The sequence below is a fragment of the Aquila chrysaetos genome, chromosome 13 (genome assembly GCF_900496995.4).
Source record: "Aquila chrysaetos chrysaetos chromosome 13, bAquChr1.4, whole genome shotgun sequence".
NCBI lineage: Eukaryota > Metazoa > Chordata > Aves > Accipitriformes > Accipitridae > Aquila > Aquila chrysaetos.
The window spans coordinates 8,282,483-8,299,694 of NC_044016.1; the positions used below are offsets into that span (position 1 = coordinate 8,282,483).

The window sequence follows — 17,212 nt, forward strand, 5'->3', positions numbered from 1 at the left end:
GGAGTAATATTTCAAAGCTGAAATTTGTATTTTAAAAGCCATCAATATTTAGTCATTGTGGTTCCACCAAGGATACCCAGATAAAATAAAATAAATGCAATAGAACTAACTTACAAAATACTCAAAGGGCAAAAGAATAGCGAGGCACAGCTCAACTGTGCATTACAGTAACATTATTACCTATACATGTATAGAAATAGACATTCACCCACATGTGTATGTGTGATATGTTCAATACACAAGTAAACTGCGCATTTAATATTGCTTAGGAATGAATTACAGGCTGGACTTCTCTAAAAAGATGTTCTGTTTTTACTGAAACAATTCAGCCTCATAAATGAACACTCAGCATATAGGTACCATATATTGGTACATGGCATTTATGTCATGGTATGGTATCGATGTTGCCATGGCATCATATAGTATCTACGTAACCACACCACTTGCTTTTTAAAAGCCCTGTCTGCCAAAATAACGCACCCTTTAAAGCGTTATTGTTTCAAATGGGAAAGGAGAACACACAGCGCATTATAGGAAGTGTTTACCACTTCAAAACAGTAGAGTATGAACAGGTAAATAATTACTTTATTTAATGCATGGCCAACATGAGGGTCTCCATTGGCATAAGGTGGTCCATCATGCAGACAAAATTCCTGCTTTGCCTTCCTTTGCCTTTGCCATGAATACAGTTCCGAAAAACCACATTTCTGTAGAGACAACAAGAAAACACCTAAATCATCACAGGTCTTTGCACTTCCAAGAAGTCTGGGTTTTGGCTAGATGGTAGAACATGTAATAAAAGCAAACAAGCACGGAGAGTTAACTTTCCTAACTCTGCAACAGAAGGCGTTAGTAGTCCAAAAGCATTAACAAGCCCGAGATCGGCGTAACACTAAGCCCAACGTTATTATTCTGACTCTCCGCGATCAGGAGGGTCATTACTCTTTCTCCACACAAAACTGTAACATGCTTAAGAGCACCCAGGCTCTTAATAAACAACCAAAGCTCGCCGGCCCTCCAGCTTTCCCCGACCGCGAACTTCAGCCGGCCCGGCCAGGCACCGGCCAAAGCCCAGACCTACGGGGAGGTAACGGCAGCAAAACCCGGGCCCGTAACAAACCTCCCCCCGCCGCCCGGGGCCGGGGCTCCGCCGCCGGGCCGGGCCTCGCCGCGACCCCAGGGGAAGCCCCGCGCCCCTCTCCGGGCACAGACACACACGCACCCCCCGGGGCGAGCCGGCCCCGGCCGCTACCTGCTGCGTCTCCAGCTCGGCCTCAGGCTGCAGCCGCCCCGGCAGCTGCGCGGGGAAGCGGCTGCGCGGCACCAGCACCGTGTCCCGGTACTGGGAGTCCTGCCGGCTCTCCGCCGCGGGCTGCCGGCTGTCGGCCTCCGAGGCGGCGGAGCGGGCCCAGCCCCGGGCGACCGCCGCCCGGGCCCGCAGCCCGACCCGCACCCCGGCCCGGGCCAGCGGCGGCGCCTGCCAGGCCCCGATCATCCTCCCGGGCTCCCTACGACGCGCGCCGGGGAAACGCTTCCGCCTGCGCTACGGAAAGCGGCGCGGCGACGGGCCGCGGGCGGGGACACGCCACGCAGCAACGCGTTTTTCTCCCCGCCACGGAGGCCTCCCGAGGCGCCGGGGGAGCGCTTCGGCCCGCCCGCGAGCCAGAAGGGTTTGGGGCGTTTCGAGCTTATCTGGAAAGGCGAGGGCCTGACGCGATGGGGGCGAGTTCCTCCTGAAGCGGGCGGCGCGGCGGCCGCAGGGGCGGGCAGGTAACCTCGGTTACCTCACCGTTCGGCGCGGGGACCGACAGGAAGGGCTGCTGGCGAGCTGGGAGCGCGGCGAACGGCGGCGGGCGGAGAAGGAGAGGACGTCGGTCGGCGGAGGAGCGCACGGGAGAGCGCCGAGGCCAAGGGAAGAGCGAGGCCGGGGACGGTGAGTTCTCTGCTGCGCCGGCAGCCGCGGCTTTCCCGGTCACCGGCGACCCCCGACGGCACGCCGTGCGATGCTCAACTCAACGCGCTGAGAGCGCGGTGTGGGGTAACTCCGGCCGGTCCGGACTGCTCCGCGGGCAGTTTACCACCGGGAATCCCAACTACAAGAGAATCAGGAACAGGCTGTGGTTTTTTTGGTTGGTTTTTTGTTTTTTAATACAAACCCAGGAGGCCTCAAAGCACGTTGGTGAAATGAGGTAGCGCAGCCCTTTCCCGCTGGACGCCTGCAGGTGAACCGCAGCGGGACGCAGGCGTTCCCCCTCCCAGGCCTGGCCCGCTTCTGCGGGGTAAACACCGTTCCCTTACGTTACGCAGAATGAAAAGTTCATCTTTCGCTAAATGCGAGCCAAAGTTTATCATAAAGAAATAGGGAGCTCTGGTTACTTGGGCTGTGGAGAACGCAGAGGAAGAAGTCATAGTTTAGCACTTGCATTCTAAGGCACGCTGTGCGTGATGTCCATTTTCTCCTTTCATCAGGTGAAATTATAAATTTGAAAAACAGATGTTTGCAGAAAAGACACTGAGGTAGCAACATCAACAGATCCTTCATACTTGTTGTGATAAATTAATTGCAGCCATCCTGTAATATTTAAATATTTCAAAGTTAAAATGGGTAAGAAGAACTGGAGAACTCATTTATTTCAGCAGGTATCAAAGCAGGCTGATTTGTTAAGTTGAGGCCATTCAACAATTTGGTTGCTAGGCTAGGAGAAAGGATGGATGGTCTTTGGAGGACGAGGTATGTTTTGAAAATAATATGCAAATTGAAATTGAGGGATAGTTGCTGTGCAGTCTTTGTAAACTGTACAGTTTTGTAAGTCAAACTTGTTTGTCCGAAGCAAGCAATATATTCTTAAATGTATTGTGGAAGTATACATTAGACGTTGCCCTCATCAGAAAGAATGTGCTATAAACTTACAAACTAGTTAAATTGAGATCAAAAAGTTACAGAGATGAGAAGGGTGAGTAGCACACACACTTACCTAACCAAAAAGGGCCAATGCACCAGAAAACATGCCACATGGGAGATGCAGCCCTGTAAAAATTTAAGGCACCTTTTGCAGTAATAACATAATTTGCACTTTATTAGTTAGTTACTCTATACTGGGGAGGAGGGGATGTTGAACCTCCCATTTCAGTTTCTCTTAATAAATCTTGTTTTTCATAAGAGTATTTTGATTTTAAGGTTTGCTTAGAGATGTCAGGTATAGGTTCACTACAGAAAGAAAGTACACTTGTTTGCCTTAAGAATGTCCAAGAAAAACATGCCCAAGAAACACCCTGGGTCAAGCTTCAAGAATATAAGACGGTATTTCTGTATTGTTTTCTGAGTCTTTTGAAACTTTATGCAAACATTTAATAAATCAAGCCTTTAAAACAATCGAGTTGATTAACCTTATTTTACGAAGCAGGAAAAAAATGTGCAGTAAAAGATCAAATGAGGAATGAGAAGCTGAGCATAAAATCTTAATTATCTTCTTCTGAGCTCAATTTTTTAACCCAAACTTCCCATCTAATATGCTAATTTTTTTACCCTCTCTCTCAAAAGTGCTCACATTCCAGATATTTTCAGTATGGAATGAACTACATTCAATTTTCCTTCCTGTTAACTTGTTTCACATGATGGCATATACTTAAAACAGTATCTGTCTTCCCATGTGTTATGACCCATATTTGCTCTACAACTTTCAATTGTGTGAGAGCTGCTTTTTGCCACAGGTAGTGTTTCCAAAATTTCCTCTGTAACCATTGTTAACACTCCAAGGTAGCCCGCACGTGTGCTTTGGGTATGGACCTTGGCTATTTTACAGGACTCCAGAGCACTTTGCTCCCATCCACGAGCAGTAAATAATAATTAACAGTAGCAACTGCGCTTTTTGAATGTACTTACACAATCACTCCACTTTTAGCTTCAGAGATCTTCTGACTTTTGAGATACCTGTACAGTGTTTCTAAAATGCTGAAAAGGTTCTTAAACCAGCTCTATTTCAGATTTTGATACCTCTAACATTGCTGTTTGCCATAAACAGATGTGAACTTGAGGTCACATCAATATAATCTACAGTAGCTAGCCTTATCACCTCATTATATTGTACTTTACCGAGTAGATTTCTCAAGCAAGAAGGGAAAGATATGGTATAACAACCTATTGCCACATACACAGTACCTGCTGCAATTGCTGCAAATATTGATTGTGAGGGAAGCCTAATACATCATCTTCTATGTGCTGTCAATGAGTTCCTCTGTATTTTTTTCTAGCTCTGTGCTCAGGTGTTTACTTGGAAATGTATCATCTATGTGAGCCCAACCCAAAAGCATGTAATCTGCACAGATAGAAAAAACTGACAGGAAAACATAAAAAGCAATTAGCTCTGCATTTTGAGGAATACAGTATGGTTATCAATGCTTCTTCTTCCTGAGGTAGAGAAAAGCTGGGAGGAATGGATGATTGCTAGCCTTTTGCAAAAGTGATAGTTATTCTTCTATTTGGGAACTGAAGGCATAGTGAACTGTGCTGATGTGTGCTGCCAAACAGACTGGAGACAATGCAATAGGAAGAATGACAAGACATGCAGTGTTGAGGGGAGGAAGGAAGATGAAACAGATTTCCTTAAAGAAATCAAAAGAAGTTAAAGAACTACAGAAAGGATGATAAAATTTAGATGAACAGACTTTCACATAAAAGTGCAGTGTTTGCAGTATCTGCATATTATTAGCCTATTTTGGGTCCACAACTAGGCCATCTATAAAAGCCTTATTTTATATTTAAATAAAAATAGTAGGTAAAGTTGCTCTTGTTATCCTGTCTGGTAGCCTTGTACTTGAGTCTGGACACAAACCAACTCCATAGGTTCAGTTCTGAAAAAATGAACTTGTGTTCAAAATGTACAAAAAATGAGTACTGTGTAGAATACACTTTTTCTTAACTTTTTTGATAAAGAGTTTCTGCTGCTGCTGTTCTTGTTTAATGCCAGATTTTTATTTTAGTGAGGAGTACTAGGTTCACTGTCAGACAGAGCATGGATATTTCAAAAAGCTTGTCTAAAATAGCTTTATATATATATATATATCTGTGTTTGTTAACTGTATTTTTAATAAAGTCAAAGCTCACTTCATTACTACTCACTGGCAGTAATAAACTGTATCTGTTTAGAATGTTATGTAATATATTTGTCTTCTTGTCTTCTCTTGATGAAAGAAATGTACAAGTTTGCTTTTTATTTCTTTTCAGCATTCAGTATGGCTTCTCCAGCTCTACTCATGCGTGTGGTCGCCTCTGCATATTCGGTTGCGGAAAAAGCTGCAACAATTGTTAGGAATGTAATGGCTGCAGGAGATCTGGCGATAGTGGAGAAGGTATTAGTTTTGCTTTGTTCCAACTTAACTTCTCTTGTTAATGCTGAGTTAGATAAGGTCAAAGTGGTATTTTTGAAGACCAGCAACTGGGGAAGGAAATGTAGTCCTCACTTCTCTGATACAATATTCCTTATTAAAGGATTAAAAGAGCACTGGAGAAGTGTCTTTTGACCAGTATTTCTAAAGAATGTTCAGACTCTTAAAAGAAACACACACCATAATTTTGTCCTGATTCCCCTCACAAAACACAAGCTTTGGATAGCATGTCAGAATTCATAGTAATGTATCCTTCCCATTAATTTCCATACCTATGTTCTAACATCTGTAGTACAGTTTAAAGTACTGTGCTCTTGATGAATTTTGGATTAGGATAAATCAGTATTTAATTTCTTAAAACAAAAAAGAACCTTAGATTTTATTGTAAATCACAGTTTTCAAAATAAATTTGGAGCTTCAAATTTAATTCTAAATAGAAAGCAGAAATGAAATTACAATCATCTGCCTGAAGTTCATAATTTGCTGCGAGTTAGTAAGCTGCACTGATGAGCCAGGATCTTTGTTTTGACTACAGTACTAGAATAGGTGTAATTAACTTTTGAAGTTAATTCTAGCTTTACAGGTATGTCACAATATTATGGACTGCATTAAGTATCTATATTATTTTTGGTCTTTACATTGAAGTAATTGCTGATATGTACATTTTTCTGATAGTAAGCACTTTCAGCCAGTTGTGACGAAAAGCATGATCCTTTATGACTTTTATTGCCAGTTCAGACAGTAGATGCAAAAAGATTTTTTTCCCCATTTGGTCAGTTATATTCACCACTATGAAAACATTTGCAAGTTTTTCTCATTCCCTTTTTTCTTAAGCAATTAAAATCAGGTATATGGTGGAAAGAATTAAAAAAACCTGGAAAGTAACGATCTGTGTTTTCAAAGGTACTTAGATGCATAGCAGGATTCTCAGGCACATTTAAGTAGAATATACTCTCCCACATAACCTGCTTTTAGATTCTTGGAAAAACTAATGCAGTTTCACTACAAGAAAGCCTTAATATACTTGCATCCCGAGGTTCAAAGGAAGCAGTGTCTGTACTTTGTTTGATTAACCAGTTAATTTTAAATGCAAAACCCAAGTTTCATTAAGCTTATTTTTTAAGAGTCCAGCAAGGTTAAGGTAATTTCAACTAAAACTAAACGCTGGCTTTTATCTGTTTAATTCAGTTTCACTTCAAAAAAATGCACGTGTTAGTATTATTTCCCAGTAAATCAGAAATGCATTGCTCAATCATTTTCTAATATAATAAAACCAGCAAATGAACACATTTTAAGCTCTATAAACAATTAAGTAAATAATTGTAAATACACTGTAACAAAAATGATCAAAAGTAACAGGTGATATTGGTTCTAGTAACCTTTTTTTTTTTTTTAAATGAATACTACAAACACACAAAATTAGATTGAAAACAATGACCAACAGAAGAGGTTCCTGTTTGAGGGACTAGTGATCTCAGAATTCCTGCAAGCTTCTTGTCAAAGAAGGCTGATGAAGAAAGAGGAAGAAAGCAAGAGAGAGAACCTGTATGTGCCTCTGCTTTATGGTTTGGAGGGAAGAGATGCACAAGAACAGAAAGTGCTGCTCCTCATCATTCATCCTCTTTCTGCCATCAGCAGACATCAAGACCAATTCCAACTGGCCTTACTGAAAGCTTTAGAAAAACTAAGATGACATTTTTCTACCTTTTCCCTCAACACATTGACCTCCCATCCATTTATCTAGATGAGGAAAAATAGTTCAAGGACAGTTGAATTTTTAGGTATCTCCTTCCTTTCCTCTCCTGATGTCCAGAGTTTTCTTTCCCCCAGTCAACTCTAAGCTCTCCATTTATATTGCTTCTCCTTGTAGCATTTTTACACACACCCCCACCCCACTCCAATTGATAGGTAGACATTTTGTCCAACCATTCTTACATTATTGATGACTGTTTTGAAGAACTACTTTATACTGTTTTATTAGGTTGATGTCCTGGAACAAAGGACATTCTCTGCAATAACTTGATCTTTCCGAGTCTAAACTCGGTGCCAAATTCAACCAAATTTATTAGGGGATGAGAGGGAAATTTCAAAGAAAAATATCAAGTTTCATAAAAATAGGCAATTGGATAAGGGACAAACTAGGTTTTAAGCATGCAAAAATTAACACATAACATGACTCTAAATGGAATATTCCATCCCTATGGCTAATTTCTGTAGCTGGATAAAACAATTTTCATGTCACCAAATAAGATACAAGCAGATAAAAATAAAATTTGTGACTCAACTAAGATGCAAATCTTTGGATGAACTGGCTTGCTTAATTCCAGTGTTAACCCAAGTATTTCTATCTGGGGATTCTGTCTCCAGACCTAAAGGGCTCCTCCGCTCATGGATTCCACACAGATTAAGGTGAGAAAGTATTAATAAATTACCCACTTCCACTACATAGCAGGTTATTAATGTTTAAGAAGAAATTAATGTAACCCATCTGGCAACATATGTTTGGCTACACTGCATCTTTTGAGAAGGCTTTCAGTCATTATTCCATGTCATCTTGAGACAACAAATCCACTGTTTCCTCTCTAGTATTTTTTCTGGAAAAAGATGTATGGATGTTACTGTCCAGTTCAATTTCACTGGTTAGCTTCTGGCCCTCCTTGGTCTTTCTCTGCTAGAGTAAGGAACTATTCACTACTTAGAAGCTTATACATTGTAATTGTTTCCATTATTTTGTTTTCAACAAGCTAGATTAATTGGACCTTTAAATCACCTTTTACTAACATCTTCCCTATATTTCTCCTCTTTCCTAATTTGCCATGTCTCTCCAGTGAGCCTTAAAATACTTATTTTTTCCTGTTAACATCTTTATTTTTGCTTTTCCCTCTTCTTGTTTTATATCTGGGTTCATACTTGTAATAATTTATTCTCTACATAGTGTAGTATTTGCACAAACGCATATTCAGTAAAGTTGCACCACTGCATGAGAAGAATACAGCAAGTAAATACTGTTCTAATATCACACCAGTCTATATTAGCTCTGGGGTACACAGGGAAACCTCTACTTTCAGTTTTTAGCCTGCCTCTCTCGAGGTCACTTGCTAGATTGATGATTTACCAAATTAGACTTCTCTTTCATTACAAGGTAGATATTCAGAGTGACATATGGGCTATTGTACTGTGGGGGGGGTGTTGTTGTTGTTGTTTTGAAATACACAAATTCCTATCCATCCCTTGACAGACTGGAGCCAATGACTTGCAGACCAAAGCTGACCGACTGGTACAAATGAGCATTTGTGCTTCCCTGGCACGGAAGTTTCCCAAGGTGACAATCATAGGAGAAGAAGTAAGTTCCTAGTTTATTTCATACTAACAATTTAACTTTCTGTAACTTGCAGTGGAATTTGCTTTGGCAGATTTTAGGAAATCATCTGGTTTTTTGTTTTGTTTTTGTTTTTGTTTTTTTTTTTAAAAAAAGTATTTCCATCCCATTTCATCTTTCCATTGCATTACCTTTGTCAAGTAAGCTGCAAGCAAATCCACAGTTCTAAGGCAAACTGAGGTGAGTCCAACACCTTTTTCTAATAATTCTGAGAATCCTTTTGTTAGGAACTATCCACTGATGAGGTAACTGAGGAATTAATTGAAGATGGCCACTGTGAAGAAATACTGAAGAGAACTTGTCCTGCTCAGTACAGAGGAATTAAAGAGGAAGAGGTAATGTGGTAATGTTACACGTATGTCTTCATATTTTACACTATCTGTATTACTTACTGATTTTAGCTAAGAATGTATTAAGAAAAAAAACGTTATTTCAATGTGGCCAATTTTTCTTCTTGGTTTGAAAACTGAAATGTAGTCATGAGAATCACACCTTCAGAGCTGGAAATGCTGCATATCCTTGTGTGCAATAATGGGCAATGGAAATTTGCTTCTTACAACTTGTTATTCAAATTAATTTGGAAGGAATCTACTTCGGACATAAGAAAGTAGTATCATTTACGTATTCAGTGTAAGCCTTCATACCTCTATTAAGGTCTTTGCTAAGAAGTTCCAGTCAGTTTTTAAGCTTTTTTGTGTAAAATACTATTGTAGGCTTCAGTCATATCAATGTTAAAAATTTGAATCTCTTTATTTCCTTACTGCCATAAGGAAATAAAAGCACTAAAGTAAAATATATAATTGCATGGTGATTTACATCATTTGTATTTGTTAATTTTCCTTATTTTTTTATTTTTAAAGCTTGTAATATGGGTTGATCCCTTGGATGGAACCAAGGAGTACACTGAAGGTTGGCTTCTCTTTTAATTTTTTTTTTTTTTAAATTATAGCAGTATAATAAAGTAACATGTACATGTAGATAGTTTTATGATAGAACTTACATACAATGTTGTTTCATAAGGCTGATGTTGTTTCTGTACTTTCTGAGTTCTATGGAATTTTTTAATCATTCCATTCAGTTCTAACCAATATTGAATATTCCTCATGGGCTACTGAGTATCCACCAGTTTTTATCATTTCAGGGAGCAAAGGGCTGCCTTTGATTACTGGCAGGTTAAGTTTTTAGTCAAACTTACAATTTCGCATGTACTTTGAATTGAGGGAGTAAATCTCCCATTTGCACAGGAATATGCTCAATTATATTTACATCCTCCTCTTCAAAAAACCGAAATATCACAGCTGTATTTGTAGCCCTTTCAAAATAAAACATCTTCCCCTAAATCATAATTCTTCAGGTCTGGGAAGACACTGTTTTCAGCAAAGCCTAGTTTGTGTCCATAGAAATAGACCCTAAAATGAAGGAAAAAAACCCAAACAAAAACCTCCAAACAACATGCTGAAACCTCACTTCAGCCTCCTGCTGCATCTTTTAGTTGATTAATGTAAAATCTCTTAGGCAGATTTTTTTCACCCCTTGTCACAGAAAGAGATGTACAACTGTCAACAAATTGGTAGTTTTGAGTACCATTAAAGAATTCACACCACAATTATAGAAGAATGACATCATACACTGCTATTTAGTTTTATCTTTAAATTTCTTTCTCATTATGTGTTAATTCTAACATAGTTCTATTAAGAGAATTCTAACTGGGGCTTTTTTTTGGCAGACATCAAGGCTAAATGACTAAAAAAATTATCAACCAAGCTATTACTCCTGATTAGTATTTGCATTTTTAAGATACCACCCTGCATATCAATTTGTGGACTTTTATTGAAGGTTTATTTTTTTTATATATAAACTTTCTCTTTTTCAAGTATAACTACATTCATATTATTTCTGTACAGGTCTCCTTGACCACGTAACGGTTCTTATTGGAATTGCTTATGGAGGCAAAGCAATAGCAGGAGTTATTAACCAGCCATATTACAACTATGAGGTATTAAATGCAATGAAAACCAGTGTGTAATGGAGTTAATGTTGTAATATAAGGTGGTGGTGTTTTTATTAAATATATACAATTTTGAATGTTGGTTTCCAGGAACTGAATCTCAGGGACCTACTAACAGCCATACTGAATCCTGAAGCTTGTGTAATACGCTAATACAATATATATTACATACATACTGTAGATATTACTACAGTACATATAAAGTACATACTGTAAACCAAGCACAGATCGGTGTTTTTGCAGTCTCTGCTAGAAATTCTTTAGTAAATCCATGCAATAGGTGCATTTGTGATGTGTGGTAACTGCCATAAATCTGCAGCCCTAAACAAACTAGGCATACCTGTCACTGACAGCTGGGTTAGAGTGTATCAGGCCAGGTTTCAGGTGTAAGTCCAGGATGGCTAACCTACAGGCACTTACATGTTTGGAGATTATTTCAGTATTATCTGTGAGGGGGGAAAAAAGCTCATGATGCAGCCTGATTAAACTTAGTAGAATTTAAAGAAAAAGCTCTTGAGTTTATGTAATGCATATCATCAGCTGATTCTGTATGTTTTATATGATATGTATGACAAAATATTTAAAATGACAAGATATTTTCAGTTACAGATTGTGGCTGAAGTACAGAAATATGAATTTGTCAATCATTGGAGGCAGGATGTAATGCACCAGCACAATGTCACAGATAAGAAAAGGGTAAATGACATCACTGCCTTAGAGGGAAAGAGCCAATTTCTCACTCTGGGCTCTACAGTAGTTCTTTTTAAGTGCCATTGTTTGAATGTATAACCCAGTATTAACATTATACTCCCTGATACGCAAAGATGTCTAGGTACTCCTTTCGATTTGTGCTTTAAATGCTGATCACTATGATTAACCATCACCTGGACCTGCGTACCTTTTTCATAGGCAGGAGCTGATGCTGTGTTGGGCAGGACAATCTGGGGAGTCCTGGGCATAGGTGCCTTTGGATTTCAGCTCACAGAAGCACCTGCTGGGAAACACATCATCATTACCACCCGCTCTCACAGCAGTACCCTGGTAAATGACTGCATCAGTGCCTTGAACCCAGACAGTGTCATCAGAGTTGGAGGAGCAGGAAACAAGGTATGAAAACTCCAAATCTTTTGTTTTTTATTGGGAGGTGGTACCTTTGGAAAAAGAAAAAGAATTTTTAAAGAAATCATTTGCTTACTTGCATGAATGTACAGGAGACTTCCTCCTCCTTCCCCAGCACAAGTTCACTTCCTAGCAGACTGCTATGAGGTAGACAGTCAAGAATTTGGTACAGGTACATTTGTAACAATGGCCATGCTGGTCATGGCTGAGGTCTATCTTCCCTAGTATTCTGTTCCTAGGGGAGAAAATAAAAAGTTACAAGACCAGAATGACTAAATGGGAATACAATTTAATCATAATTATTAGACATTTCCTCCTGTTCACGTTAACAGTTTTTGTTCCCACTATCTAGCAGCACATACCAAAGGATAAAAATAGGAGAAGCACACAATGATATTTCCTTTGCAGACCTTCTCTGCATACAGGGAATACTCATTTGCTGCAGTTTTGAAAGCTTAGTTTTGTCATGGTTGTCAAACACAGACCCTCCAATCTCTTCTCCAACACAGCCCAAAATGGCACCAAGACAATATGGAGACAGTTTCCACTTTATTTTCTTAGTACTTGCACAAGATGGGAATTCTTGTTTCTGAAACTAAAAGCAGATTTTCCTCCTATATTGTATTTATAACAATCAAAAAATAGATCATGCAGAATAGTAATACAGTATAGCTTTCTAAATCTTAATACAATTTCTTGTAATATTGGAAAGGAAATGGCTCATGTTACTTTTTTGACCATAAGTACATAGAATAAACTGATCTAATCCCTGTTTCCTGGTGTTATTTTTACCCATTTCTTAATGCCTACATCCTTTGCAATGATTGCCACTCACTATTCATAACAGGTCATTCAACTTATAGAAGGCAAGGCATCTGCTTATGTATTTGCCAGTCCTGGGTGCAAGAAGTGGGATACATGCGCACCCGAAGCTATTCTACATGCTGTGGGAGGTAAGCTAGTAGCATTCAAAATTCCAGGATAAGTGAAACTGCATCAATTTAAAGTTATTTATACTTTTCATAGAAAACCAGAATTTCCAAACATGTCTTTGGAAAGAAAAACGACAGTATGTATGTATTTTTATATAGTCATGATTCACTAGGAGCTTTGAGCCCTTTGAAATCAACAGTAACTCCAAAGGGGCAGCAAATTATGCTCTGGAAAGCATGATATGACCTGTTTTGCCCTGGATTAATATAGTCAATAATTTAAAAAGCCAAATTCCAACATTTTGGGTATATTAATTTTAGTATTTTCAAAACAAATGGCTTTTTTTCTGTTGGCTTCTACTTCATAGTAAAATCACACTGTCCTACTAACTGGATATAGTAGTTTATTATTAGTAACATATTATGTAATATGTGGACACTGGATTCTTTACACAACAAAAATAGGCCAAATCATGCAGTTGTTTCTCAGATGTACAAACTCCAAAATTGAGTCATTTGTGTTATTTAGTAAAATTGGCGGTCTCCAGCCAACATAAGCCACTTCACCTTTCTAGGGGGTAAGGGGTTAGAGAAGTTATGAAAAGCCTCACTGACAAGAATTTGAATATAAGTATTAATTATTAATTACTGATAGACCTTTTACCACCATATGCTATAATTGTGGGTTTTGATCTCCTAAATTCTGTCAACCAAGGGTAACAGGCTTCATAATGACATTATTTTAACTCCTCTGCAGTCTCTAGTGTTGATAACTGGGATACCTTTAAACAGGTTAGCTCAGGCACAAAAAAACAACCAATCTGGGGCAGCACAGTGCTGTATTTAGCCTCCTTGTTATGTAGGTATCTTGTAGTTAAATTAGCTTGCATAAAGATCTGTGTTGCTCTTGCCAAGTGACTTCTAGAAACTCATTTAAAACCAGCTAAGGTATTTCTGTATTATGTTAGTTTGTTGTATAGACTTACCCTGGCTTTTACTTGAAGTGAGGATTTTTCTTTCCTTCTTGTCAATGGCCAATGTAAAAACTACTCAGGAAGCATTTTAACTAATCCATAAGAGAGAGATGTTGTATTCCTTTTCCTGAAACACAAGGAATTTTAAGTATTGCTGAAAGAAAATAGAACCATTAGCTGTTTGATTTCAGTCAATAAGAAACTTGCACTTAAACTGGGAGCAAAGATATTTCACATCTGAAGACATGCATGTGTAAGCCAAAGACTGTCTTTTTTTTTTAGTTATATCACTTGTACTAATAAAATGAAGAGTATCTCTCTTCAACTCCTGTTTGCTGTAATTTTTTTTTCTTTTTTTTTTTTGCAGGCAAGATAACAGATATCCATGGAAATTCATTTCAGTATAACAAGGAAGTGAAACACATGAATTCAGCTGGGGTCCTTGCCACTTTGAGAAATTATGACTATTATGCCAGTCGTATTCCTAACACTGTTAAACAATCTCTTATGCCTTAAAGCAGTAAGGCATCTTCACTTGGCCTGGAAGGCTGAGAAAGCAAGCTTGGAGAAAAACAAAGAAAGATGATAACTGAGCTTGAAATTTTGTTTTATAGAATCTGAACTGAATTCTTACATTAAGGTGTTCAATAATTTCAAAATTACATACAGAATCTCTAGGTATATGTTTGATCAGATTGTTTTGCTGTGTTTAGTAGACAACATCAAAACAGTCACATTTCTTCAATAGTTGTTTTCCATGTTCTTTGGGAGTATTCATTCTTCACGATTGTGCTTAATATACTGCTAATCATAACACTACAGTCCAAAAATCATCATAATATTCAGGGCACAAAATCACATTAAGTCATTTACCTGATCTTGCTCAATGTTTCTTGTTGTATGTAGTCAACAAGGGTTTATTGTGTTAAATACAAACGGACTAAGAAGTTGCCTGGATGGAGTAGCCCATTTATTATAAAGTTGACGGTTTTGATTCTTAGAAGCGAATCTTTGAATTTTTTGATCTGCACTCAGTTTTGGGATGGCCAAGATTGCTATTGGTGGTGAGCTGGGTTGTCCAAGTTTTACAGGAGCCAGGACACAGGCCAGCTGGGCCTCTGACATCTCAAACAGGGGTTCCTGGATCATTGGATCCATTGAGGATCAGTGAAGCATTAATACAGTGGGGTTCAGGACAGCTCAGCTGAGGAGAACCCAAGGAAACTGCAACAGGGGGAGGAGTTTCCAGCACCCTTCTGATGATCTCAAATGCCTCTGTCAGGGTGTCTGTGCCTCCTCAGTCTTGGAGAGCTTTGGGCATCCTAGGTCACTTTGTCATACATGGACACAACAGAAATGCTGGAACTTGAAATTTTTCAGGTCCAAATTTTGAGAGAAACAAAGTCCATGTGCCTTTCCAACAGCCCCAAGAGTTAAGGAACCTGACACTACCACTTCCCCCTCCTGTGGAACATATGCATGTTAGGGGAGGGGAGAGAGCAGGGGACAAGATCACCCAAAATGAACTAAAAAATTGGAGAGCCTGTTTCAGTCAGCTTTCCCATAGGTGTGGGGGTTAGGAAAGCAGGCTTCAACTGTTCAGTCCACTTGAACACAAAAGAGAACAAGTAGTAAATTACATATGACCACCTAAAATTGGCAACTAGCCAAAACAGATGAAGTCTCTTCTGGCTGAATTCAGGAGCCTGGAGTATCTTGCACCAGTGAAGCCCCTATATACTTTGTTTTCTTCAGATTTTGTGACCCGAGTCCCTCACAAATTAAAGAGTCTTAGGGCCTCCCTTTCCCTAACAATGTGACACATACTGAGGCATGCCATGGACAACAACGGACAACACATAGTTGTGCTTTTCTTTCTGTTCTGTGTGGACAGAAGAGTGGCAATATGTCAGGTTCTCAGTCTTGTGTCAGCAAGGGTGCCTGAACTTGGCTGCTTGCTTACATAAAGACTGAATGGCTAAGCTCTCCCAGCATGGTTTTTTTTCTCCTCACTCTGCTGACACTATGAATGGCAAAGTAGACTGCAAGTTGCACTGCACCCATTCTCACTTCCTCCCTTCCCACAAGATTAAGTCCTCCGAATAACTACACTCTTGGTCCACTCAAACCATGTTTAAGCTAGCACTGAACTTCAAGATACAAAAAGCTATGTTTTCCATACAGAAGAAAATTTCAAAATTCAGTTTTCAACAGTGTGTTCAAGTTACTTCTTTCTCCTTTCATCACACAAGGTATTTAACAACTCTAATTTACTTAAAGTCCTTTGATAGATCCTTTCCTCACAGTAGGGTAGCACCAATATGACTTCACTGGCTTAAGGCTGGCTCTATTTCCAGCAAGCAGGAACATCTTGGACACCAAAAGATACGAACAAGGCAACTCTTGCTAAAATGTTCCCAGTCTCTCCATGTGCACACACAGAAAAGGATCTAAGGCAGCTCTTCCCTTAGGGAGGTCAGCTTATCGTAACATTTACAGATAAATTAGCAAGATTATAACTTACCTCATTCTATCATCATCAGCCAGTCCATAATGCTATCATGACACTGGATTAAAGCTCCATATATAGGAACAGTGCATGCTTCTAATCCTTTCATCTGTAGCCTACCTTTCTTCTCCTTCCTCAAGCGCATGACTAGTAAGAGCATGCAAGACAGATTCAGCCTGCTTTAATTAGAGCCTCCTTCACATTTTGACCCATTGTAAGTTTAATCATTGCACATATTGATTGTGACTGGTTTGAACCATGTAGCAAGTACAAGATTAATCTAATTTCACGGCCCCAATTATACATAATTGTCACCTTTATCTTCTGCAGGATTCAGTATTTACATTAAAATCTGCATGTGCATTTGCAAAACGCATTAAGATAAAACGTAGAATGACTTAGACAACACAAAGCCTGCCCTAATAAGTCTTTCCATGTAATCATTGAAATACACAGTCAAGAGCAGAACCCACTGTTAGTAATCCTCATCTATGTCTCTATATCCTTATTTTCATCTGAAACTTGCTATATGTTCAAAAATTTCCTCAGCATAAGCCCCTTTCTAATTCTGCTGTAATTTATCTCTCTGTTCATTTACAGTTACCTCAATGGGAGCAGAACACATGGCATACACCAGCTTCCACCTGACGTGTAAAGATGCTTACATATGGAACCACTTTCTATGCTTACAGGAACTGTAAAACTGCTAACACAGGAGAATATTAAGGAAATTTCAAATAAACTGCAGCAGCAGGAACCAAGGACAAAAGCCAGCACGTAAGGTGCAGTCATGCTCTGGCTATACCACTACGCCCTCTGTACAAAACAGCGCCGGTCCACCAATCAAGCATTTTAGAATTTCTCTGCTAGCACATTAGGTGCTGTAATACAATCTATAAAATAGAC

At 39.3% G+C, this 17,212-nt stretch overlaps 2 protein-coding genes across 11 annotated transcripts in view; one reads left to right on the forward strand and one right to left on the reverse strand.

The window, feature by feature from the left end:
* The window catches only part of IARS2 (isoleucyl-tRNA synthetase 2, mitochondrial), a 39,772-nt gene extending 28,009 nt beyond the window's left edge, over positions 1–11,763 (reverse strand). For 2 of the 6 annotated variants that reach the window (XR_005933824.1, XM_030034983.2), the window contains exons 1-2: positions 1,253–1,618; positions 585–707 (exon numbers count right to left, since the gene is read on the reverse strand). Coding sequence is in view for 5 of the 6 variants with exons in the window: in XM_030034983.2 (XP_029890843.1) it covers positions 585–707; positions 1,253–1,495 (366 nt within the window). In the remaining variant the exon portion in view is untranslated. Of the gene's footprint in view, positions 1–584; positions 708–1,252; positions 1,619–2,298; positions 2,573–2,975; positions 3,029–11,670 lie in introns of those variants that run through there. The other 4 variants (XM_030034986.2, XM_030034985.2, XM_030034984.2 and 1 more) reach the window with 4 other exon arrangements.
* Positions 1,597–14,747, forward strand: BPNT1 (3'(2'), 5'-bisphosphate nucleotidase 1). Of its 5 annotated transcripts, XM_030034988.2 has the most exons (10): positions 1,634–1,855; positions 1,894–1,933; positions 5,225–5,349; positions 8,624–8,728; positions 8,992–9,099; positions 9,625–9,673; positions 10,669–10,760; positions 11,682–11,879; positions 12,739–12,844; positions 14,165–14,747. In XM_030034988.2, exons 3-10 carry the CDS (start codon positions 5,233–5,235, stop codon positions 14,311–14,313), a joined length of 924 nt encoding a protein of 307 aa, XP_029890848.1. In that variant the 5' UTR covers positions 1,634–1,855; positions 1,894–1,933; positions 5,225–5,232; the 3' UTR covers positions 14,314–14,747. The 5 variants fall into 5 exon arrangements, with proteins under 5 accessions (XP_029890850.1, XP_029890848.1, XP_029890851.1 ...); XM_030034990.2 differs by lacking the exon at positions 1,894–1,933 and having other exon boundaries at positions 1,597–1,695; XM_030034991.2 differs by having other exon boundaries at positions 1,810–1,933.
* The last annotated feature ends 2,465 nt before the right edge of the window (positions 14,748–17,212 follow it).

Coding starts and splice junctions, on each gene's coding strand:
- BPNT1 (XM_030034990.2), top strand. CDS start 5,233: ATGGCTTCTCCAGCTCTACTCATGCGTGTGGTCGCCTCTGCATATTCG. Junction 9,674..10,668: donor AACCAAGGAGTACACTGAAG/GTTGGCTTCTCT, acceptor ATTTCTGTACAG/GTCTCCTTGACCACGTAACG. Junction 11,880..12,738: donor TTGGAGGAGCAGGAAACAAG/GTATGAAAACTC, acceptor TATTCATAACAG/GTCATTCAACTTATAGAAGG.